This window comes from Toxorhynchites rutilus, chromosome 1 (genome assembly GCF_029784135.1).
Source record: "Toxorhynchites rutilus septentrionalis strain SRP chromosome 1, ASM2978413v1, whole genome shotgun sequence".
In the NCBI taxonomy this organism is placed as follows: domain Eukaryota; kingdom Metazoa; phylum Arthropoda; class Insecta; order Diptera; family Culicidae; genus Toxorhynchites; species Toxorhynchites rutilus.
Genome location: NC_073744.1, coordinates 31,096,021 through 31,122,793, shown reverse-complemented (window position 1 = coordinate 31,122,793; position 26,773 = coordinate 31,096,021). Strand labels below are relative to the sequence as shown.

Genomic DNA, 26,773 nt, shown 5'->3' with positions numbered 1-26,773 from the left:
AATTATAGCGGCTTTCTTGGCACTTGCAGGATCTATATATATATATATATATATATATATATATATATATATATATATATATATATATATATATATATATATATATAAATGGATTTCTGTCTGTCTGTCTGTCTCTCTGTCTGTTTGATTCTTATGGACTCGGAAACTACTGAACCGATCGACATGGAAATTAGTATGTAGGGGATTTTGGGGCCGGGGAAGGTTTTTATGATAGTTTGAGACCCCTTCCCCCTCTCTAAGAGGGGGCTGCCATACAAATGAAACACAAAATTCTACATTACTCGAGAATTAATCAAGCAAACAAAACCAAATTATGTATATGGAGGTTTTAGGGCACAATAAATATTTTAACGGTGGTTAGACACTCCATCCCCCCCCCTCTCTAAGGGGGAGCTGCCATACAAATGAAAGACAACTTTCTGCATAACTCGAAAGCTTATCAAGAAAATGCCAAACTTGGCATGCGAAGGTTTCAGGGGACACAAAAAGTTTCTATGGTGAATAGACACTCCTCCCGTCTCTTTGAGGGGGGAAGGGGGCTGCCATACAAATGAAACACAAATTTCTACATTACTCGAGAATTAATCAAGCAAATGATACCAAACTAGGCATATGGAGGTTTTAGGGTGCAATAAATGTTTCTATGGTGGTTAGACACTTCATACCCTCTCTAAGAGGGGGCTGCCATACAAATGAAACAAAAATTTCTGCATTACTCTAGAATTAATCAAGCAAATGGAACCAAAGTAGGTATATGGAGGTTTTAGGGCGGAATAAATATTTTCACGGTGGTTAGACACTCCACCCCCCTCTCTAAGGGGGAGCTGCCATATGAATGAAAGACAAATTGCTGCATGACTCGAAAACTAATCAAGAAAATACCAAATTTGGCATGCGAAGGTTTTAGGGGACACAAAACGCTTCTATGGCCGTGCTTTTTGGACGGCGTCTTTGGGAGCATTCGAAATGTTATTTGGCTAAGAGATACTGAAAAACTGTTTGGTTATTAGTGTATAGTGTTTCAGTGCCGCTCGAGACAACGAACAATCAGCAGTACATGTTCATCCCGAGAGTAAGTTTGGAAAATGGCGTTTTATTGCTTCGCGAAACTCTCACTCAGTGACAGTAATCATTCATAGGCCCTTGTCAGTGCTACCAAATGCTTTAGTAGTACAAAGAGTACTAAAGAGTTTCATTCCTGAATTTTTGGCTTGGTTTGGGTATCAGCATTCTATATATTTTCGCGGCCCACGACACCTTGACTGACACGTGTTTGTGCCCCCTGAAAAAAAGTTATTATTCCGTTAATTTTTACAGCTCAGTTACATAAGTTTAAAGGAGCCAAACTCTTAACTATATTTCTACTAGCATATATTAACATGTTTTCTTAATTCTATGGCTAATAAAATAGGAAACCGATTACTCGTGCTCGACTCGACTTCAGGAAGATAACACATTTTCATTAGGAAAAGGATGGGTGAGAAAAAAGTTGAGTATCGCTGATTCACACTGTTAGTTGTCACGTGTGATTCGTATTTTTTTTCCGCAACATAGTATTTTCATTCGTAAATAAAAAGTGTGAATGAAGTCGGATGCACTTTACGCTGTAGCTGCCGTCGTAATTCGACAGAAAATTGAAGTCCGCTCGAATTCAAACTGTAGTTATAGCAATTCAAACAATGTTGTCTTCATGTTTATATTGATCCTTGCTACCCAGGAATGCTACAAGTGACGATGTAGGTCACACCAACCCTGTTCATATTGGAAGCTGTCGATCAACTTGAAACTACAGCGCAGAAAAATGCTGTAATGTGTACCGATTGTTATCCAATTACAACGGCAGCAGTTAGGCTAGATATTTCCATCCCGTCCGTCCACATTGGTAATGGCTCAATTGCAATGTTAAAGTCCTACTTCTCCGTTCCTCTGCTCCTTGTTTTATGCTACAAGGCTCCATTCCCGTCAATCTCAATCGCTTTGGGGATGACTTGTTACTGGTATTTGCTCGGGATGGTACGCGCGTTTCTGGTGTGTGGGTCTGTTTGTGTGTTATTTTCATGACACTATTATTTTTCGTATGCAAATAGTTTTCCCGCGCGCCTCTTCCACTTCATTCCGCATTCACAATGCGTCCCACATCACTGTATGGGAAAATGCAGAACGAAAGTATAATAAACTAGCACAAAATAACATTACCATCGGCCTGATACCATGCGATAGACTCGGGCCGTGTCTGCCGTAAACAGAGAATTCTACTCGACGCAACATTGTCTGTTGTGGTTGGATGCGGAGGTTGTATTGGACGGCAAAGGAAACGTTTAGAGAACACGGATGGGAATTCTGAACCAATCATATATGGGTTTCCCGATATGAAATATCAAGTCCGATGTGAGCCACTCTTCCGATCCGGCTTTCCAGGCATCGGAATCGGTTTCTTCACTCTGCATTCTGAGAAAGTGATGTGTGCCGTGGAAAGACACCATCCGATCTCAGCATTCCCCAGACTTCGACGCCCTTCCCCCCTCCGAGAGCGGCACTGTCTTCAGCAATTCAGATGTGTGTGCGGCAAAGAAAGATATCGTTTGGGAATGATACAAACGCTGGGGCACAAAGGTATAATAGCAGTCAACGGTGTCAACGGCATTTCTTCCCCCTCGATGTCGTGTCCTCCCGCCACCCAGGAATTCCCATTCCGGGCGACGACGTGGAAGTGGATTCTTCTTTGATATTCATAGGATATCGGGCACCGAATCTTCCGTCTTCCTTCGATTCCGGGATATGCGTGCGTGTGTGTGTATGTCTGTGTGTAGTGTGAATTTGTGTGTGTGCTTCCGTTTTCGCGAAGCTCTTCTGGTTGGCGAGTCATCTCGAAGGGAATCGAATTTTCGACTGATACTGTTTCGACAAATGGGAAGCTTTTATTTTGGGATCCTCACCGGATGCCAATCGATTTCGGTGAAGTGAGGTTTGCTGAGCGGTATTCAGTGTCTTCCGAATGCAAAACTATTACAGGTATCCGGAGTGTGAGGTGTTTTCCATGAATACATAATGCGCCAGTTGGTACGAATTGAAAATCTTCTCGCGTCGCTCACCGTATAGTTTGGCACGTCTGGAGATACTTAAAGTTCAGGGTGAGTGGGGGTAATTTGGACCCCAAAAGAAAATCGCCGAATATTTCTAAATCAGTATAGTCTGAGCCAAAAAAAAAGCATTGTGCACTGAGCTATTGGGGAAAGGGGAGCAGTTTCGGACGGGGGCAGTTTCGGATACCGCTGGTAAAAAATAAGAGGTACAAATTTCAACCAAATTAAAAATATAATTAAGTTAACAGCCCTTCCATCAACAGTTGTCATATGGTTTGACATCTCCTGGTCATTTATTACTTACGGAAACAACACAGTGCCCTTTTTCATACACGTTTCGAAACTTTTGAGCTTGAAGTTGTAAGTATTTCCCTAATTCCTCTGCCAAAAAGAAAACTGATAGAACCAGCATCAAGGAAGATGAGATGGAAAGAGCTTTCGGACTAGTTTCGAATAGAACGTGGTCCAACTGGGTCCATTGTCTTTGTTAATTTCCCAACTAATGGTTGCATAACGGGAAAACTGCTTCTCAATGTTCTGGAACATTTGAATAAGGTAGCAAAAAGCAACGTAAACGAATCAATTTCAAAAAATCAAAAATCAATCAAGAAGTCATTGCACTTTGGAAACAGTTAAATATTACCGAGAAAATTGCACAATTCATGTATCTTTTCCACCTTATGTCAGAAATCGCTTACAACCGTCGGATGTTTCAGTTATGGGCCCTTTCAAGCAAAAGCTCTCAGTTTCCCGGAACGATTGGCTTCTCAACCATCCTGGAAAAACTATTTCTATACACGACCTTTCAGGTATAGTTGCATCGGCTTATAATGCTTCTTTCAATCTGAGTAATATCCTAGCTGGATTCCAAATGGCAGGTTGCTATCCATTCTCAAGAAAGGTTTTATCGGACAAGGATTATGAATGCTCAAATGATTTCACCTACCGGAGCGGAGGTAGCAAACTGACTCATCGGGTAATACAACAATGCTGCAAAACATTGCGTCCACGGCACAGATATATTTTACTTTGGCAACTTTTTCCCCGGAAAATGTTGAACCTTTTCCAAAAACCTCACCGCGGAATACCACCACTCGAAAACGGAAGAAAGCAAAATCAAGAATTTTCACTGACTCTCATAGCAAGCAGTTTCCTTTCAGACAAATACTGATAAACAAAAAAATGCAGAATATGCTGGAAATAAGAGGGAACGGAAGTAATTGTTGATAAACATAAAACTTAATTTTTTTTTTCGTTGTCCGAAAGTGCTTCAGGTAGAGTGCGTGCGATTTGGCACAGGGGCCGTGCCGTGCCAAACAAACATAGCACAGAAATGGCGTGCCATGGCACGGGACATGGCACAGTGGACATCCGTATTTCAAGGGGTGACCCTCGAAAAAATCGATTTTTTTTTGCATTTTTGAGAAGCTTATGTCCTGAAAGAATTGTTCGATATAACGGGTGTTAAATAAAAAATGAGAATTTTTTCAATCACATATAAAAAACATTTTTTTTCGTCGATTTCAGTATTTTTTCTTAATAACATAATGTATTTTCTTCAAAAAAATGTCAGTGAAAGTTTGAGTAAGGGTCGTGGTCTGCTGTTCGACGCAACTTTGTCGCGATGCTCTCACAAGAACGTTGTACGGCACTTACGTCCATTTTCCGGATGCAATTCCGGATTCTTGTAGTTAGTTGCTTCGTGTCCTTGGCCCTCCAATTGTTTTTATACACTAGGGCACTGAGTGAGCCAAAGAAATCCTCTATTGGGCGGCACTGGGGCAAGTAGTTGGGTTACGATCTTTCGGCACGAACGGTATCTTTTTCTCCTCAAGATACGCCAGCGTCTTCTTGGCGTAATGGGAAGACGCCTTGTCCGGCCAGAAGACGTACTTCCCATCCGCGTGATGCTCGTTCAGGAACGGCAGCAGGATTTTATCGAGGCACTCTTCTCGATAGATTTGTTGGTTGATTGCCAGACCGCTCGGCTTAAATCAAGGCTTTGAAATGTACCGGTCGGAAATGGCGATGTACAACATAACCTTTTTTTCAAACTTGTGCTTGAACTTGTATTTCACTTCAGGCGGTGTGGATGACTTGTCGCTGGAGTAGTAATTATCATTTCCTGGAATATGCGTTTTGGACAGCGGAAAATAGCTTTCGTCGTCCAGAACGAAAGACGTCCTGCGGTATTTTTTGGTCATCCACCGACACTGTGATTTAACCGTCTCAATCTGCTCCTCCGTGTACTCCGGCGACCTCGTCTTCTTCCTGCAGACGATTCCTTCCATCTTGAGGGTCCGATGGATCAATACGTAGGAGCAGCCATATTTCCGACCGGCGTCACGCAGGCTGGTTGCGTCCTTGTTGTCAAACAGCTTCTTTAACGATGTCTTCCTCTGCTTCGTCATTATCGTCACCGGACGACCACTTCCGACATTCCGCTCTACGTTCAGGGAACCCAGGATACGATATACCGTACTGACAGGTACATTTTCTTCCTTTGAACTTTTTCCCTTGCTGGAAATGCGTTTGGTAGAACCGTACAATGCGTTCGCGAAGCACGTGCTGTTTCGACGCCATCTTTGCTTTGACTAAATTCAAACTAGCAAAACCAAACACGCCTACTGCTTCTAGAGAGCCCAAAGAGCAATTTTCTTGGAGAAAGAAAATTTTACGCTCTTTATTTGAGTTCTTCTTCTTCTTCAATGGCACTAACGTTCCTAGAGGTACTTCGCCGTCTCAACGTAGTATTACTTGCGTCATTTTTATTAGTACTTAGTTGAGATTTCTATGCCAAATAACACGCCTTGAATGCATTCTGAATGGCAAGCTCTAGAATACGCGTGATCACAGTGCAAGTCGGAGGAAATTTCTTTGACGAAGAAATTCCCCCGACCAGAATGGGAATCGAACCCGAACACCCGGCATGTTAGTTATGACGTTAACCACTCGGCCAAGGGAGCACATTTATTTGAGTTACTGAAAGGTATTGAAAAAATTCTCATTTTTTATTTATCACCCGTTATGATTTCGTTAGAAAGTTACAGCCGAAAGTATGAGGTCGCCTCAAGGGATATATTAAGTATTACTGTGCGAATTTTTGAACGTGTTTTTCTCGAAACCATGTTTTTTCAGCTGATGGTATCGATATCTCAGGATCTACTCGACCGATTTGGCTGAGTTTTTTTTTATCCGCATGTAAAAATGAATTATCTAAATCCTTACATAGTCGCTTCAATATCTCATTTTGTCGATTTTTTATGAGCTTCTAAACCACGATTTACCATGAAAAATAACTCATTTTTAGCAAAAATGGTCGCCATTTTAGCAATTTTCGGAATTTTTGAAAACCTCTATGTAATGCTTTAGGTATTGTCCTAAAGTTTCAAAATATTTATCGTTCGGCGGCACCCCTTTGCTTCAGAACCAAAACCACCAGTAAGGTATCCAGCTGTCAACAGCGTAATAATCATTATTTGTAGACTCGAAAAATGATTAATACATCCACAAATATAACTTTAACAATAACCAAAATACCCGAACACTTGACTTTATTCCTAACATCTGGAAAAAAATCACGAAAATTCATTATTTTTCGACCTTCCAGACAGGGGTCCCTTCTTAATACATTTTGTATAATATTTTCCCTTCAAGACAATTGTCTTTTTTAATTTCTTTTTCTTTTTTGTTTGTTTTTTAGATACTTCAAATTCTAAGGTTAATTTCCCTTCACTAGAATTCGCCAGGATTTGTTTGGAAACATATTATAGAGAAATTTTCAAAAGATAGGAGTTGGGTGTCTAAGAACAAATTGTAGAGCGGTTTAAAAGCGTTAATTTGGTTGATATAAGTAATCATGTTTATTTTACCTTGTTTCTGTGTTTGTGGCCGTTGTTTATTCGTGCGATGTGTATCTTCCACAACGAAACTTGTTGCCACAATGGGTGAAAGAATGTCCAAGTTTTTTTTGCAATTGGTGCAATGGTAAACCCGCGGTACAAACAGGTGCACCGAAAAATAAAACATTTTCTACTTTCACGAAGTTTGGGAGAACAGAACCGGCGAAAGTCATTCGAAAAGAGTGTGAGGGCTTATAAACTGTTTTATTGTCTTCCAAAGATGCTGAATCCAGTTGTCTAACATTCAGAATCTTCACAAGCTCTCCAATTAACGAGTTTTTAGAACAACCCGTGTATCTTGTCGCCAGATCGAATTTAGAAAACTCCCTTCTCGCCCGAGGAAGACAGCCCAATGTGTCGGTGAGAGATGTGTTGGTTCGGTTAGACCTTGATTACATGTCCCAAATACAAGGAAACTTCGATATAAAGTAGCCTCGTTATAACGTGCCTTCGATTTAACGTCACTGGATATAACGTACATTTTACCTCGACATAACGTACACATTTTCAAAGTGTAGATATTTTTTCAAATATTTATTTCTGAAAGAACAATAAATTATCTGTATTTTGATACTAGAACATGTTTCGTACCTTTAACCAATCCCGAAATACAACTGGTTTTGTGATTTCGGATTCTAGATGAATCAAGCTTTAATCAACAGTGCGAAGTAAAACATCATGAGAAAGGCTAGCTTCGTCTTTTTGTTGAATTTATTCATCAACCTTACCCAAACATCAACGCAATAAATTAATACAAGCTACGTTTGTAAATATACAATAGATATACGAATCGATTTAAGAATTGAGTGTGTTCTCAACATTGTAGCAAATCCCTTATATCCTTATATCCTTCTCCTAAAAAAATATGTCACCCTTCTAAACTCGAGTCCACCGCGAGTTATCGGTTTTCCACCTTAACAGTTTGGCTGATAAGATAACGAAGTAAATCTATTTTTTTGCAAAATCCAATTTTATTATTCAACATGATTGCCGTCGAGGGCGATACAGCGTTTATAGCGATCTTGCAACTTTTCGATACCATTTTTATAGTACTCTTTCGGTTTTTCATCAAAATAGGCCTCAGTTTCGGTAATCACTTCATCATCGGTCCTCAATTTCTTGCCAGCGAGTATTATCTTCAGGTTTGCGAACAGAAAATAGTCGCTGGGGGCCAGATTTGGAGAACACGGTGGATGCAGAAGCAATTCGAAGCCCAATTAATGCAATTACACACGAAATTCGGATTCTTCCATTTGTGATAGTCAAGTAGATTTTTGACGGACGTCGGAGGTGTTCCAGTGTCTGTATATACTGTATATTCGACGACTTTCACTTGATACTCATATTGATGGGGTTTCAAAAATATATATTTATGGCGCCATTTTGTGGTGGCGGTCATTTTGAATTTGCATTTATCATAAATAACTGCTAGTCAAGCCCTTTCATTTGATACCCATATTGATGGGGCTTTGAAAAAAATATATGGCGCCATTTTGTGGTGGCGGCCACTTTTTATTTACATTTTTTCATATATAACTGTGTGTGTGTAGAAATAGGGATTTGAATCTGTGCACTAAAACATACCATTCGTAGTAAGTGTATCAAATGTGACATTTGTGCCATTTGCGCCATTTGTACCACTTGGGTCATTTGTGCCATTTGTGCCTCTATGTATTATACAAATGATATACATGTATTGGAGAGTAGAACATTTTCTGTTATTTTTCAGTTCAGTCAATGGATCGCATAACTTGTGCTAAAAATTAACTTTGGGTGTACGTCCTAAGCGGTCGTGTCTTGGATACAACCCCCCGATTTTTTTGTAATTTCGCGGCATCTGGAATAAATAAGACCGAAGAAAACGTTTCCGTATCACCCCAAACAGCATGCAAACATTGAAATGCAATTTATTTCATTCATTGTTATCAAACTTACAGTTTCACTGCATTAAATAACTTCTCTTTTGTAGACGAACAGAACTGTACTAAACAATACACGAAATGTATTAGGCTGTCAAAAAAGTCCTGCGGTATTTCCGCGAGGTGTCGTTGTAAGCGCGTAGTTCTAGTTGTATTCATTGTATCGAGTCATACTATAGCTTGCTTTTGCGTGCTATAATATAGTCCTTGACAGTGTTTTGTTTGGTTAAGTCGTTCGTGAGTTATAGTGTCGCAAATATGACTATGACAAAGGCAAAAATGCATCTCAAGCTACCAATAAAATTTGTGCAGTTTATGGACCCGATACAGTTTCCATTTCCACCGCACAACGATGGTTTCAACGTTTTCATTCTGGTGTAGAGGTCGTCGAAGATGCGCCACGCTCCGGAAGGCCTGTCGTCGAAAATTGCGGCAAAATCGCTGAATTAGCCGAGAAAGACCGGCATAGTAGCAGCCGTAGCATCGGCCAAGAGCTGGGGATAAGTCATCAAACCGTTATTAACCATTTGAAGAAGCTTGGATTCACAAAGAAGCTCGATGTATGGGTGCCACACACGTTGACGCAAAAAAACATCTTTGACCGTATCGACGCATGTGAATCGCTGCTGAATCGCAACAAAATCGACCCGTTTCTGAAGCGGATGGTGACTGGCGATGAAAAGTGGGTCACTTACGACAACGTGAAGCGCAAACGGTCGTGGTCGAAGCCCACTGAAGCGACTCAGACGGTGGCCAAGCCCTCATTAACGGCCAGGAAGGTTCTGCTGTGTGTTTGGTGGGATTGTCAAGGAATAATCTATTATGAGCTGCTTCCCTATGGCCAAACGCTCAATTCGGACCTGTACTGCCAACAACTGGACCGCTTGAAGGTAGCACTCATGAAGAAGAGGCCATCTTTGATAAACAGAGGCCGCATTGTCTTCCATCAGGACAACGCCAGGCCACACACTTCTTTGGTGACGCGCCAGAAACTCCGGGAGCTCGGATGGGAGGTTCTTTTGCATCCGCCTTATAGTCCGGACCTTGCACCAAGTGACTACCACCTGTTTTTGTCCATGGCGAACGAGCTAGGTAGTCAGAGGTTAGCCACAAAAGAGGCTTGTGAAAATTGGCTATCCGAGTTTTTTGCCAATAAGGAAGCGAGCTTCTATAACAGGGGTATTATGAAGTTGGCATCTCGCTGGGAACAAGTCATCGAACAAAACGGCGCATATTTGACTTAAAACAGATGATTGTAACTAATTTTATGAACAAATGAAAATTCAAAAAAAATACCGCAGGACTTTTTTGACAGCCTAATATTTCATAAAATAAAAGAGATGATTTTTGGACATTAAAATTTGAGGCGGGGTGATTTGGTCCAGTGTGTGTTTCATCGAAAAAAACATACTTATGTTTATGTAAAGTATTTAGGGATAATGTTACAATCAGTAACAATGTTTTGGGATCGATACCAGGTGTCTTGGCCAGATTCCAAACCAGAAAAGTTGGATTGACACTATCTCGAATTATGCATGAATCTTTTCGCTGTTGGTCGAGCATTTTCAAACACTTTTGATGCTTGGTCAAAGAAAATCCGTTCTCGATGGCCTGGTTGCTCTTTCAAGCTCCTCCTTCTTCCAACGTTGTCTGTGTGTACAAAAAGAGGATTTTGTAATTCAGCGGCATCTGGAATCAATTAGATCAAAGAAAAGCCACAAATCAGTAGGACCAATTCACCCCACACAACACGCAAAAATTAAAATGCAATTAATTTCATTTATTTTTATCAAACTTACAGTTTCGCTACATCAAATTGTTCCTCTTTTGTAGGCGAACAGCACTTTACTGCACAATACACGAAAAGTTTGTTTGATTAAAGTTTGATTAGCGGGAAAAACCTTAAAACCACGATTGGAAAACTCACTTTTTTTGACGATCAAAGTGCTTGCTGTGTTCATGCTACCGTTTCCCTCTACTTGTGAAGTTTTACCAAGGTTCTTTAAGTACATACGGGTCAACAATAGAAGGGAATGACATTATAAAAAATCTTAGTTTAGCTGTAATTTTTGAGATAAAGGGGTGGTCCAAATCACCCGTGTTACCCTACATAAATTCGGGACGCACTGTGACTTCTACTATAGCGGTTTTTCGGTCGTTTTTCTGGAAACATTACTTTAAATTGAGAAGCTTCTGTTTTGATAGACCGACGTCTATCTTTTCAATAACAGGTAACCAACAGTTCTACACTCGACAAAAAAATTAGAGGAACAGAATGCGAAGTCACAAATTTTAAGTGATTTTTGGCATGCTGTAACTTTGTGAAAAATGAACGCAAATCGATGGGATGCACATCATTTTGAAGCTACAACTTTCAGGTATTAGAATATTTTACGCACATATTTTTATCTTGGTGTGTGTAGGTGTAGTGGGCAACAATATCAAGAAGAAATGAAAAATAAATTTTTCTTTGTTTTTTCAAGAATATACTGGAATAACACAATTTTTTGCCAACCAACTCAACAGCAAATCCATATAACCTAATCAATCAGCTTTTTTTTTGGTTCCAAGAACGTTCCTGTAGGACCTTCCCACACCGAGATATTTAAGTTAGAATGAAAAATTACCGCTTCGTCTTTGATGATGAATACTTCAATAAACAACCATCGCACCGCAAATTGAAAGGCAGGTTTGAAAACTCCAATAAATTCTGCACAAGGATATTTTGTTACTTTGACGAAAAAAAAAATATTTGAAATATTTGAAATTTGCAAACTCATGAAAACGAATGTTACGAATCGTTTGTTCTGAGAGTCGCGCAGGATTTTGTACTTCTGATACGATTGCGATTAAATGCTCCTCTAATTTACTCCAAACTTTGAAAAATCGGCTAGAAAAAAAACCGCTGAACGTATCAATATGAAACGTTCACAGATGTTTAGCGAATACACTGGGCTAAAAATTTGCCTGGAAACATTAGAACTTACTGCGATATTTGCAGAACTACAGTCGATTTTGTAAAGCACTATGAAAATCCTGTTTTTGACCCTTTTTTTAAAATCAATGCAAAAATTTTAAATATTTTTTCTCGTCAAAGTAACAAAATATCCTTGTGCAGAATTTATTGGAGTTTTCAAAACTGCCTTTCGATTTGCGGTGCGATGGTTTTTTTTATTGAATTATTCATCATCAAACACGAAGCGGTAATTTTTCATTCAAACTGAAATATCTCGGTGTGGGAAGGTCCTACAGGAACATTCTTGGAACCAAAAAAAAGCTGATTGATTAGGTTATGTGGATTTGCTGTTGCGTTGGTTGGCAAAAAATTGTGTTAGTCTAGAATATTCTTGAAAAAACAAAGAAAAATTTATTTTTCATTTCTTCCCGATACTATTGCCTACTACACCTACACACACTAAGATAAAAATATGTACGTAAACTATTCTAATACCCGAAAGTTGTAGCTTCAAAATGATGTGCATCCCATCGATATGCGTTCATTTTTCACGAAGTTACAACATGCCAAAAATCACTTAAAATTTTCGACTTCGCCTTCTGTTCCTCTAATTTTTTTTTCGAGTGTATAAACGATAAAATCAACGCACGATGAATCACAAAAAATATTGTCAGTTCTTTTTTATGTAGAAAAGTTCCCTCTGTTACCGGCTTGGACCTATAGTTTTAGATACCTTTACTTGAAAATATAATGAAAACCTTCATTCAAACACCTCAATTTTTTCACTAATCAAAACTTTTCCGAGACATACCTAAATAGAGCTTTAAACTTCCTGACAGACACACTCAGAATCGTCAACGAATCTGGAAATTTACACATCTCAAGGACAATACAATACGCGCTACGCATAAATTCAGGCCGGCTTGATTACCAACAATGGAACACACAAAGGAGCGAAGCGCTTGACTGCTCGGATGGGTGTATCTTATCTCACATAGCACAGAATCCAATAACATCAAAGCTATGCACAAAAGCGAGGGCAAATAAATTCGTCTCCACTCCATCCCTCGAACATCGCTGCTCAAACACTCCGTTTCAATACGCGAAAGCACCGTTTGACGTCGACATACTCATTTCCTTAAAGTGTGATTTTGTCGACGATAAGAAGTATGATACCACCAGCCGTATAACGATCCTAATAAATAAGCCAGAGGCCATAAAAAATCCCATCGGATGCGAGCGTGGGGGCGCACGAGTATGGGTGTGTGTGTCATTTCGGTTCCGCTCCTTGGGATTGGGAGGTCGGCTGGTGGCTGGCAAACAGCATAGCTCCCGCAGCCAGGAGTGTGCGAAACGGGGCGCTCACATTCATATAATTTCGCAGCACATATTGTCGAACATAAATTCTTCGATAAACAACTTGGCGCCCCCATTCATCTAGATCAAGATCGGCTAATAAAATGATACAGTAATACGACCAAGCGGTAAGGCGGCGGAGCGCGGATGGATGCGTTGAGATTAGCAAACCGGACCCATTAGGGACGTGTCGGATTTGGATTCCGGGTCGAAGGTAACACACACGTCCGCGTTCCTTCATCAAATGGAATGGGGAATAAAATTTTTAAGATTTACGGAACAGATTGACACCGTTTTGATTTCAGTTCATAAAATGGTTAACAATTTACGACAGTTAGCAACTGCTGCTCGCGCTTACACCGTCACAAATCTTCAAACTTAGTCTCGGCTTTTGTCCTCCCCAAATCCGTAGCATCCCACGGCACGCGTGTTACACTGTAACGGTTTCACAAAGCGACCGTTTACCGACCAAGTTTGCCGATTCCCGAGCACTTTGGCACGCCAAGTTCTGAATAAAGTGGGAAGCGAATGTCGTTGCCGTTGAGTTGTCGCGTCTTTTTAGGACTTCCTGGCGCGCCGTCATCATGGGATCGTAAACATCCGTCAGAGAGATCCATAAACATAAAAATGTAACCCCACAACGTTTGGTGAGATCTTTTTTTATTGTCCAACAAACGCTACAAACGATTTGCGATTTGCCCACTCGTGTGTCGAGGACGATTGCGGGCGGGGGTAGAGATTCGATTTCGAGCGATTGTAAGTCTGCATGGCAATATTTATTCGATTGACGATCAATCAATTTAATACACAATTTTGTTTAACGGTATGTTTGATAACCTAAAAAATAAACAGGGTATCGTTATTTTTTATTCGATTACAGTAATACTACTGAATTGTACGAATGAGTGAATACAAAGTTTCTATGCTCTCTACATGAAGAAGATAGACAGGTTCGGAAGCGATCACTAACCTAACTGGTGTTGTAAAAAACGTTCAAACTGATGAGTACAGTAAAACTTATCCGAGAGCGGATGATCTGCGGTTCCAATTATCCGCGAAAGCGAGTTCCGCAGCTTTTTATAGGCTTTGCCGAAATATGTCAGAGAATTGTAGGCTCTTGCTCTTTCATTTTGGTTATGGCTTTCACATTATCTGACCACTGCACAATGGTCCAGGAGATGCATTTAAATGGAAATTAGCATTTAAAACTTGACAGTTCTTAGACAAAGTTGTTACTCATGATAGAACGCTCGTTTTTATGTTGTCAAAAATAGGGTGATCAAAATTGTCGATGAAATGAAAAATCTAACTTTCTTATCTTTATATATAGAATTTTAAATATAAAAGTTAGAGTAAAAAAACCCGTTTTTCATAGTTACCCTAATGTACCTCTGATAGAAGGCGCTAAAAACAACTTTGTGGGAGATATTTATTATTTAGACAAAAACTGTCTTAGACAAAGTTGTTACATATGATAGAGAGCTAATTTTTATGTTATTAAAAATAGGGTAACCAAAATTGTGGATGAAATGAAAAATCTAATTATCTTATCTTTATAGATAGAGATAAACATAGTTCAACAATGTTGTAGCCCCAGTTATTTTAAACAACTTTGTAGAACAAAGTATTGTTCTTTTAATCTTTTAAAATAATCTATTTAACGCTTTTTTCTAAGTTGCATTAGGGTGACCATGAAAAAACGTATTTTTTCTGCTTTAACTTTTATATTTCAAATTCTACATCAAAACTGTCTTCGTAAGATTTTAGAGCTTATCGATACCAACACTTTGCGGTGCAGAACTTGTCTATATCCTAATCCTACTCAAAGTTATTGATGGTTTTCTACCCAAAAACTCATGATTTCAATTTTAATTTACTCAAACACAAAAAATAACAGTTTTATAAATCACACATCATGTAGAGTGAAATATGCTCTTTCAAATGCCGCCAATAAACTTTGTTTACGTTTGCACCATAAAGAATGACAAACAAATGAAAAGAGCATGTTTTTTTGGGAAGAAATATCAATAACTTTGAGTAAAGTTGAGATATTGACAAGTTCTGCATCGAATTTTTTTTGTATTAGTAAGCTTTGAAAGTCTTTCGAAGACAGTTTGCATGTAAAATTTGAAATATAAAAGTTTGAGCAAAAAAAAAATTTTTTCATGATGACCCTAACGTAACTCATAAAAAAGGCGCTATATCGGCTCTAGTGAAAAACTTTGTTCTACAAAGATGTCTCAAATAATTGGAGCTACAACATTGTCGAATTATATTTACCTCTATCTATAACGATAAGAAAGTTAGATTTTTTATTTCATCGGCAATTTTGGCAACCCTATTTTCTACAACATGAAAACGAGCGCTCTATCATGAGTAACAACTTTGTCTAAGACCGTTTTTGTCTAAATAGAGAAGAACTTTCGAGCTCTAAATACTAATTTCCACTTAAATGCATCTCCTGGACCATTGTGCGCTGGTGTACACGACCTTACAAATGGATAGTTTAATGATTTCTGTATTGATGGAACATAGTTTTTATACTGAAATATCTTTTTCGTGCTTGCGCTTCATTTTAGGTCTTTAATTGCCTTATCCGCGATTTTTGCATCCACGGTTACCCTGTCAGACAAATCCGCGGATTATCGGGGTTGTACTGTACTGTTCTGAGCTGCCCAAATATTTAAAAAAATATTCCAGTGATTTTTTTAGCTTATCAAGATGTAGAGCCTTTCATTCTTACTACAGATGTATCAGACAAGGCATTAAGAGCTGTACTGTCTCAACCACGTACGTGACGTCCAAATTGAACCCCTTTTTGAACTGACAGAAGCCAACATGTTGAGTTCCCCACTGACGTTTTCGCTTTGTTTTCTCCCTGAATTGGGGTTCTGCTTGGGAGATATTAGCCTCAATCATTGCACCCGGATGGTCTCAACAAACTTTAACGTTGAGAAATACCTATAACTTTCGAACAAAACTCAAATTATGCGGCGAATGAGAATGGAGATGCTTGCTGTCCTTTGAAGGTACATCGAAATCTAAGAAACTTTATACACTTTTAAAATATTGCAGTCATGAGTGAAATATTTCCCACAAACAGATGACGGTGTCTGTACTATAAAAAGGGTATTTTTGATTATGACATTCCATAAGCAGTTTTCAAGATGGCGACGAATAAAATGAAACGTGCGTAAACGAATCTTGCTATGGATATAAATTTGAAGAATATGCTGGAAAGGAACACAAACCTCTCGATTAGTACTGTGGTTCGGAAAATGTTGCAAGTATTCGCCCAAAAATCAAAGAAACGTTTTCGACGGCGAAATCACACGCTCGAAAACAGCACTGTGATTTTACGAAGTTTTCTTGTGCTGTAGTGGACGATGAAACTTACGTTCTGGAAGGTTTTCAGTCGACTACTGCAATTGGCAGAAATGTAACCCCTCAATACTTTAAGATGAAAAAGTTGATTGAATTCCCCCCCCCCCCCCCAAAAAAAAACGCACAAAACGCAAAAATGTGAACACAAAACAGGAAGTCGGCTCAGGACCACTAGTTTCGAAATGGTCCAAAAATAGAAAAGCATACGCGACACCGCTAAACTCTAAACATAAACCCTAAACGTAAACGCTAGCGTTTTTTTTTATGAATTTGTTTATTTTTACAGGCTCAGTTACATAAATTTTAAGGAGCCGAATTCTTAACTATATTTTTATAATTATATATAAACAATTTCCTGATTCTATGGTTAGTAAGGTAGAAAACCGATTACTCGCGGTTGACTCGAGTTTAGCAGGGTGACATTTTTTTATCAGGTGAAGCATGGGATATAAGGAGATTATAAAAATGTTGATTATCAAACTCAATTTTTGAATCTATTCGTATATCTAGGGGAGGTGGGTGTAGAACGGACATGTTGAGAAAAACTTGAATTCTATCGTTGGAAACTCATGTTTTCCAAAACTATGATGCAGTTTCTTGCAATAAAATACACTGTTAAATACATAAATACACATTCCTATGCATTCAACGCACTGTGCGTTGTCTTGTGCGGGTGACTACTTTGTTTGACACTGAGTACCGTTATCTATTACTGATAGGAGCACCGTATTGATTCGTGAACAGGTTCACTAGACATCAAGCTTCGTTTAGGAAAGCGGTTAAAATGAACACCCTAAGGAATATGCTCATTTACTGCGTCCACATACTGCTACAATTTCCGTTCTTCGAAGAATATTATAGCTTAACTAACTGTTCAAGATATCAAACGGTTTTTATTATAAAAAATAAAAATAGTACATTTTTCATTAAAAGAAAATAAGATCGAAATAAGATCGAGCATTTTTTTTTATCGTGCGGTTCAAATGATCACATGGTGGTGGTAAAATGAACAATTACACATATCATGCTAAATAGGATAGATTTATGCGTTGTTCCTTATCTAAATTTGTTTAAATCATTACAAATCGGACTCGATTATCCGGGATTCGATTATCCGGAGTATTTTATTTTTGATTTTCGGAAATTCTGAATAATTTCTATAATAATTCTATATTGAATAGCTAATATGGATATAAAAAGGAAGGGCTTGACTAGTAGAATGCAGTTATTTATGAAAAATGCAAATCCAAGATGGCGGCCACTACAAAATGGCGGATTACATTTTTTCTCAGAACCCCATCAATTTGGGTATCAAATGAAAATGCTTGACTAGTAGAACACAGTTATTTATGAAAAATGCCTAAAAATGTATCAAAAGAAAATTCTCGACTAGTAGAACATAGCAGATAAAACAACTAGTTACTTTTTTAATGGTTTTATTCAGCTTGACCTGTTTCTATGTATGTTTGAATGTTTTTTGGGTTGACCCACATTAATAGAAAATTGACCCCGTTCCTGTTGAATGACTGATCTGAAATTTGGAACATACATTTAATTCTACTGTCATTATAAAACTGCGTATTCCATGATCTTCAAAAATTCAATTTGGCAAAAAATGGCTGAATGGCTCGATTTGGAGAATGCACTACACTATGAACAACATAAATTCGAAAAGGTCGCCGCCACAAAATAGTCGACAATGTATTTTTTGCAATCCCCTCAATTTTGGTATCAAATGAAATGATTTGACACTTCCAAAATGTTATTAAAATTCACTAACTAAGTTGTTCCACTACTATATCCTGTACTAAATTTTCTCATCTTTCAAATGAAAGCATCAGAATCGTCTTCCGTAGCGTACTTTTTAATGTAGAGCCAGTTTGAAGCAACAGAGTCCGAAACAAAAAAAAAAGTTCTGTAACTCTGTCATTGTTGAAATTCGAACATATGCGTAGGAGGAGCCACAAAAGGAACCCCTTGAAATGCAACATTTGATGAGGTAGATCAGCTTTGGAAAACATGACATTGTTAGTCGTTATCCAGTTGTGGATCATTTGGCCCAAACAACAAAGTAATTCCAAATGCGAATTAATCACTGAAACCAAAAAAATACCTGTTCACCTTTCATTTAATATGTGAACAGTTGTCCAAACTGATGATTTGTCGAAGATATCAGGACGAATAGTTTAAATTTCACGGGAAATTCCTTAAATACGATGCGCACAAAATTACATCAAAATGGCTACCGTGAGAGAAATTTCTGTTTTATTTATTATTTTTTACATTTGACAGTTTCATGCATAACAGGGTGTCTTAAACAGCTTCAAATATTCTAAGAATAGGATAATGAAGAAGTAACAATTTATTTCAGCTAAATTATCGAAGATTGAGCACTGGTTCAGTTTACCAACTCTGTTCATTTGAACCTCATTTCCTCTACTTGGTTGCGCAAAATATAAGATTAGCATGGTTTCTTGCTGTGGTGGCTGAGAGCAGACAAACGACCAGAACGGTAAAAAAGGTATGGTGGTTGAGAGCAGACAAACGACCACAAAGAGTTAAACCACACAAAATGCTTAAGGGGGGACCCCGGTCTGGAAAATCGAAAAAATCGAGTTTTTGTTTTTTGCATTTTTGGGAAGCTTATTCCCTCAGATTGGTGGTATTGATATCTCAGGATCTACTCGACCGATTTGGCTAATTTTTTTTTATCAGCATGTAAAAATGGATTATCTGAAACGTTACATAGCCGTTTTTTGATATTTAATTTTTTCGTTTTTTTATGAGCTTCTAAGCAGAGACTTTTCATGAAAAACAACTCATTTTCAACAAAAATGGCTGCCATTTTCGCTTCTTTCGCAGCTAAAATTATATCCTCATGCGGAATCATGTATGCTTTTCGGTTTTTGTTTCCCTTTTCAACTTTAGATCAGTATTCATTGCCATAGGGTGGCTTAAATATTATAGAATAACATGTAGAAGTTGTTCTCATTAACAGAAGTCGGAAATTCAAAATTTAACTATACAAATCAACCACCTGTCCATATTACCCCCACTGTCCGTATTACCCACGGCTCCCCTATAGTGTATTTACATTACAACTCATACTACTGTTTATAGCTAGGGAACCAATTACTCGCAAACAAAGAGAAGGAGGTTATAAAGATAAAGGGACAATCACACACGAATAGCGATAGCTTTGAGGAAAACTTATATTTGGGACATGTAAAGGGTGTGTCACATCAAATTGCATCACGGAAAAAACGCTGTAGAAATTTAATTTTTAGGAATTATATCTTCAGCTTTCGCTTATAATCAGATAAGAGTGTATAGATCACGTTGGCCATGCTTCACTGTCAATTTTTCGTAAATTTGGAAAAATGTCGTCGAACGAAAAAGAGCGTCGTGAATTAATCCTGTGCACTAATTTCGAGAATCCGGACTTGTCACATCGGGACATCGGTAAGATGCTGGGAATCGTCCAATCCACGGTCAGCAGAGTACTAAAACGATACTTCGAGAACCTAACCATCGACTGGAAGGTGAAGAACGGCAAAAATGGATGCTCCGTCAGTGATAAAGATCACAAGCGCGTAGTTAAGCAGTTTAGACGTGATCCGAGAAGTTCGGTCCGGGATGTCGCCAATAAGCTGAATTTGTCAAGTTCATTCGTCCAGCGGACCAAGCAGCGGGAGAGCCTGCGTACATACAAGGTTCAGAAGGCTCCTAACCGCGACGAAAGGCAAAACATGGTGGGGAAGACGCGAGTCCGGAAGCTGTACACCGAAATGCTGACGAAGCCGCATTGCCTGGTATTGGACGACGAAACCTACGTCAAAGCGGACTTTCGTCAGTTGCCGGGCCTGTTGTTCTTCTCCGCAGAGGACAAATTCAGCGTTCCGGAGGAGATTCGCAAGCAGAAACTATCCAAGTTTGCCAAAAAGTACATGGTGTGGCAAGCGATCTGCTCTTGCGGAAAGCGGAGCTCCCCCTTCGTGATGACCGGCACGGTAAACGGGCAGGTTTACCTTAAGGAGTGCCTACAGAAGCGCTTACTACCACTATTGAAGCAGCACGAGGGCCCGACCATCTTCTGGCCGTATCTCGCTTCGTGCCACTATTCAAAGGACGTGTTGGAGTGGTACGAAGCCAACGGGGTCACCTTCGTGCCAAAGGAAATGAACCCGCCCAACGCGCCGGAGCTTCGCCCAATAGAGAAATATTGGGCGATTATGAAGCAGGCCCTCCGGAAGAACCCAAAAGTTGTCAAATCGGAGGCGGACTTCAAGAGAAAATGGATTTCTGTTCAAAAAAATCTACAACCTGACGTTGTACAGAACCTTATGGACGGGGTAAAGAGGAAGGTGCGGGCATACGGGCTTGGGCTCGCAGTATGAATAAAAAGAAAATGCCAAAAGTTATTTAATAGTTTTTATTTTACTGTCTAAAATTTTCAAAAGGATCGGTCTACTGGGCGAATTTCTACAGCGTTTTTTCCGTGATGCAATTTGATGTGACACACCCTTTAATCAATATCTAACCGAGCCACTACATCTGTCACCGGCACATTAGGTTGTTTTTCTCGGGTCAACGGGACAACGTGCACGATGCCGTGATAACCTTGGCCACAAACGCAGAGATTGCTGCTGGCAAGATTGAAATGGAAGAGTAGTACATTTAACGAACAGTGATTGGACATGAGTTGGGAGTAGTTTCAGGCGTTGATGAAATAAATAAGGGATGAGCATCCCTTCGAATCATAAGAATAGACGTATAGAAAGTAGGTGAGTTCTCGAATAGGCTTAAGAAACGTTTCCTTTTGAGAAGAAGTGTTGGATAGCGATAGACGATACTTTCAGTGATATGTTTTTCTGCGACTTTTTCATAGTGTTTTATTTCCACGAAAACACACCAAGAACTTTCCAAAGCCCCTATAACGCCGTAATTTTTTTTTTCTGCTGAAATAGAACCTATGGAATCAGTATTCAGAGTTTCCAAATCGTCTTATATTTTCAGGCCAGAATTCACTGTAGTTTCAATGGTTTCTACAGACTTCTAAGTGACCTCAAAAGCAACGCTGCTCTACATTTGCTGGAATTATTTGTCAACCGATCGGGGCAACAATCGGTTTCGCAGGCACTACCCCTGGTAATTTCTCTGGTTAATTTTGTTCGAATAGAAAGGTTTAGGTTCCCCTCTGGAATCTTCTTCGTCTTCTTGTCCATAGCACGAACCGCGTGTTCAATATCTCTGTCACTTACTGTTATTCTTCCCATAGTTCGGAAAACGTTTATACTAACCGTGAATTGTACAATTCTTAAGTTGATGGATTCGAAAGATTAGAATTTTCATCGCAATTTTGCATTCGCCATCTTGAACATTCCCTTCGAGATGTCAAAATTGATCATCCACAAATAGCACACTCTGTTTGAGTGCTACATTTCATTCATGACTGAAGTATAGTAAAATGCAACAAATCCAGTCCGCTGCAGTTTCAGATCATTATTTGTAATCTTATGGAACCAAACACCCAATGAATAATTCAATTTATAATACACTGCAAAATTGGAACGAACATCTTAATAGCGGTACCCACCATCCCCTTCTCTCGTGGCCACACAATTATTGCGTAAAAATATGCGCACCTTAATGGAAGCTCATATTTAATGGATTCCCTAATGGTTGAATCGAGCTGCAGCCGCAGCATCAGCCTCTGCCACTCACCACGCCATCCCTTCCTCCACTGGCTGTTGTGAAAATCTCTTACCTTTCATCTGCGCTGAGGAAATGTTTTGGGAACGTTATATTCTCCGGACTAATCACTGGGTAGCTGCCAGCTTTTAAGTGTAACGTAATGTCGTTCGGTTGACACACACGTTCTGTGGAAAAGAGAGAGAGAGAGAGAAAGGGAAAGAGCGAGAGGAAGGAAGGGCATTTAGTATTGCAATAAACAAATGACCTGCAGAAACAATTGGAACGGGTGTGGGTGTGATGTGGGTGGGAAGGGTAGCAATCTATTGATTTGTGCTTTTGGGGAATTTAAATTTGATCTCAGTAGGGATAAAGATGTGCGGCAAGGCTTTCCGGTCAAGATTTATGCTGACAGGTCTAATCTTGCTCGTAAATTACTTTCTGTTAGTTGTGTATTGTGCGAATATCTGGGGGGAGTGGGAGGTGGTGTTTGGTTTGCTTTCTGGATTTGGAGCATTTTTTGTGTGGGACAGTCGATTAACGAAAACTAGGAGTAAGTGTTTGGGGATTCGAATGGGGTTGTGAGGGTTATGATATACTCACGAAAGGCACTTTTAGATTCCTCGTATGCCTTAAAGCTAAAGAAGGCGGTACGGGTATCGGTCGGTATCCGGAAATGTAGTATCGAAACGTCCTTGTAGGCGGTATACTTGAGCAATGTATTGGATGGCAATCGTTCCAACGGTATCTGGCCCTCGAATCCGTTCGGAGAGCTAGAATTCTGGGCGGCGGAATCTATGGGGAAGCTGGTAGTGGAATGGGTGGTGGATGCAGTCGTTGTGTAACCATTTGTCGTCTCGTCGTAACCCACGTTGCTGCTGTCCACCGTGTTGAATAGCTGATTATTGTTGGCAGCCTGAACAGGGGCACTTACAGTGCCACTAGCCGTTCCAACGCTGGGTACTATAAAACCGCAATCTGTCTGATTTATTTCCACAATTATTAAAAACAGAGCGCCAACTATCGGAACATAAATGCTGCTACTTCTGGAACACATCGTCGGTATTGATTTGATTCGAATTGCCCCGCACCTCGTACACCACTACACTTCTCTTATTTTCAACTCTTTTCGCTTCGCTCTTGTCAATTCCCAGAGGATCACTTTTCAGCGCGCCGGACCTGGCGATGCTGGGGGGTTACTTTTGATTCACCGAACTGCATGGGTGTGTGTTTGTCTGTGTGCTCCTTTCGGTGCATCTATCTCTATCCTTACCCAGGTTGTGGCTTTCGGTGTTGTTGTCTCTGGCTGTTCCCTCGTAGATATGTTGGTATTATGCAGTGCTCTGCCTTTCCAGATCCGACAGTCCGGAGCAAGATTTATGCGTTTAATAACGGCTCGGTCCGCTCAAGGATCGACACCAATCTTAGGTAACTATTTTTCTAGCTTTTGCTGCACCCCCCTTTCCTTTGCTTGGTAGTCGGGTTGGTTGGTCGGTTGGTTGGCTGGTTCGCAACACACTGAAATGGACGAACAGATAAACGAGCGGGATTAGGTTAGCGAGAGGGCAACATCATCTATTATTTGTTATTGAAGTGTAATCTGGTTTGTACAAGGTTGAGATGAAAGTGCTTTGGTTGTGGCTCTGTGGACGTAGGTCTTGCATTCCAGAGAGTGGGTTTTTGGTTGTGAGCTGCACATTGGGGCTGTCATTAGCTCGGATGCGGTCGGAAGTGTTGCATTGCTAATGAACGCAAATATTGGAGTGTGGAATTATCGTTGGGTTTTGTGAATTGGATAGCACCTGGAGTTGTTTTAATAATAAATTGTAAATAAATAAAAGAATAATTCGTGACTAGAATTTGCTATGTTGCGCAAAGTCTGTTTGATTATGAACAGAAGATCAGCTGAAGCTTGACCACGACTGGCAACCAGAAAATCTTTAATCAGAAGCAATTTATCTGTTTACTGCAAGACGACCATTTTCCATTCCGCTATTTTTGAGTCATGAAGAAGGTTTCTACATTTTCCATTCGGGAGAAACTCCAAAGTTTTTGGTGATATTTAGATACCTGAAACTTTCTGATAAATGAACACCTGAAGATCATGAAATTACTTTTCGAAAAGATTCATTCAGCTTGAGCTGTTTGTATGTATGTTTTTGTTCTGATTATGTTCAGGAAAAAATCCAAGGAGTGAGACTTATTGAGAAAGTCACAAACAAGGCATCGAAGCGATGAAAGTGCGATCGAACCGTCAATTCTTTTTAGACATCAAATTTTTGTCCACCAATCCTGCACATGTTCGTTCGGAGTACTTTTACCTTTAGGGCACGGAATTCATTCTCCAGATCTTCTATATTCCCATCGTAGAACCGTGGAAACGCCTCAACACAACGAATTTCGTGCTTATGAAACTAATGAATTCTAATTGATTGTAAATGCTTTTATGGTCAGCAGCATCAAGCGATACTGCGGTGTGAAAGTCTGCATGTACCTCAATGTTGCTTTGTTCAAATGTAAGAAATTTCACACGCGGAAAAAATCTGTACCATCTGTACTTTTTGACGAAAGTCTGTACCAAAAATAACGAAAAAATTGTACCTTTTCAGATAAATTTGTACGTGTGGCAACACTGACTGCTACTTGCCTATTGATTTTCTAGCTTTTAGTACATGAAACCGTTTAAATTAAAAAGTTTTTTTTACTTATTTTATTTTCTAGTTTTAAGTAAATTGTTGGTATCATTAGTATACTTCTCTACAATCAAACCATTAAACTTTAATTTTTAATTTTTATTTCTTACCTATCTTTCCTCGGAGTATTTTGATTATGTGCTGTATTCTATTAATCAAATAATTTCATTTGATACCAATATTGAGGGGATTGCAAAAAATACATAGTCGACCATTTTGTGGCGGCGACCTTTTCGAATTTATGTTGTTCATAATGTACTGTGTTCTCCAAGTCAAGCCATTCAGCCATTTTTTAGCGGCGGCTAAATTGAATTTTTCAAAATCATGGAATACGAAGTTTTATAATGGCAGTAGAATTTAAGGTATGTTTCAAATTTTCAGATCAATCAGTGATCAGGAACGGGGTCAAATTTCAATTAATGTGGAACAACCCTACAAACACTCAAACATACATACAAACAGGGCAAGCTGAATGAAACCATTGAAAAATATTTGTTTATTTGGGAACTGCGGTCATCTTGGATTTGGATTTTTTATGATTTACTACTTCTACCAGTCGAGCACTTAAATTTGATACCCATAATGATGGGACTATGGAAAAATTATAGCAGGTTGTGTTCAAGACACGACTGCATTGTTGACGTAGAACTACGCGTTGGTTTAATTCAAGTCGCTTGTTTATAACTGCAGATATTATTTTATAATGCTACGGAAATGTTGACATAACCATTCTACCAGTTTGGTCGTCCTGAAATGTTTTTATTGTAGTATCATTTGACGATAATTGTTTGATGATTCATTCTTGTGCTCGCAGAACAATACATGCTCGAGATAAGCGCAGCTGTCATCCTTAGTGGAGAAAGTTTTGCTATTGGCAAGCGAAACCAAATCACATACAAAATTCCAGAGCGACATCAACTTTGTTGGTGACTAAATAAATGAAATAAACTCTATCTGTCAATCTCCATAACCTCGAAAAGAGTAGCACTGTTTCATTATGATCAAGATTAGCGCAAATAAAATCCTAGTTGAAATCAGTTTTGCGACTGGTAAGCGAGCCCAAATAAATTAATAACTTAATATAATTTATTGAATAACTTAGAATTCCCCAAAAATTTTTTTAGTGCACAACATTAACACCTGCTTCATCATAGCGTCAGTTCAATGCATTGATAACAGAGAACAATGTTAACTGCTTGGAAAAAGGCTGAATATTTGCCTTTTTCATTCAGCAGAGATTCCTTACTAATACCCTAGCGTTAATATTTCCTTCCCGCTATCTCTTCTCCTTGTTTATATTTATCATTACGACTGCATAATTTGCAACACCAAACAATCGTCAATCATAACAAAAAATAATTAGGCGATTGTTGCATAGTTACAGGGCCAATGCACATGGGAGCAGATACAAATGGGGTTTCAGCGTAGCGAAGATGCACTATTTTTACGTAGGGGTTATGAAGCACGCACGTACGCACACAAATATCCATATATCGATGGCTTGAAGCAACTAAATATACACACACTTATCTCCGTTTTGCGCTCTTCTCAACAGAAGTCCTTTCTGTTAATATTGCCAGTCTAGATTCCTCTCTCCTTTGTGGAGAGAGTTTTCCTACACCCGAAATTGATTTTTAGCTCATGTTTTGTCATCCCGATTTATGACATTAAATGAGACATAACATAACAGAAAATGTCATGACTTGCACTGGTGAGCATTGGTATAATATACATGGTACAGCAATATAAGATTAATACGAGCGAGCGA

General features: G+C 39.2%; 1 protein-coding gene across 5 annotated transcripts in view; it reads right to left on the bottom strand.

Annotated features, from left to right (window-relative positions):
- The window catches only part of LOC129761815 (uncharacterized), a 240,108-nt gene that overhangs the window by 5,994 nt on the left and 207,341 nt on the right, over nt 1-26,773 (bottom strand). For all 5 annotated transcript variants that reach the window (XM_055759599.1, XM_055759598.1, XM_055759601.1 and 2 more), the window contains 2 exons: nt 22,916-23,830; nt 22,389-22,500 (listed from right to left, as the gene is read on the bottom strand). In XM_055759599.1, coding sequence (XP_055615574.1) covers nt 22,389-22,500; nt 22,916-23,369 — 566 coding nt within the window. In that variant the 5' untranslated portion in view covers nt 23,370-23,830. The remainder of the gene's footprint in view (nt 1-22,388; nt 22,501-22,915; nt 23,831-26,773) is intronic.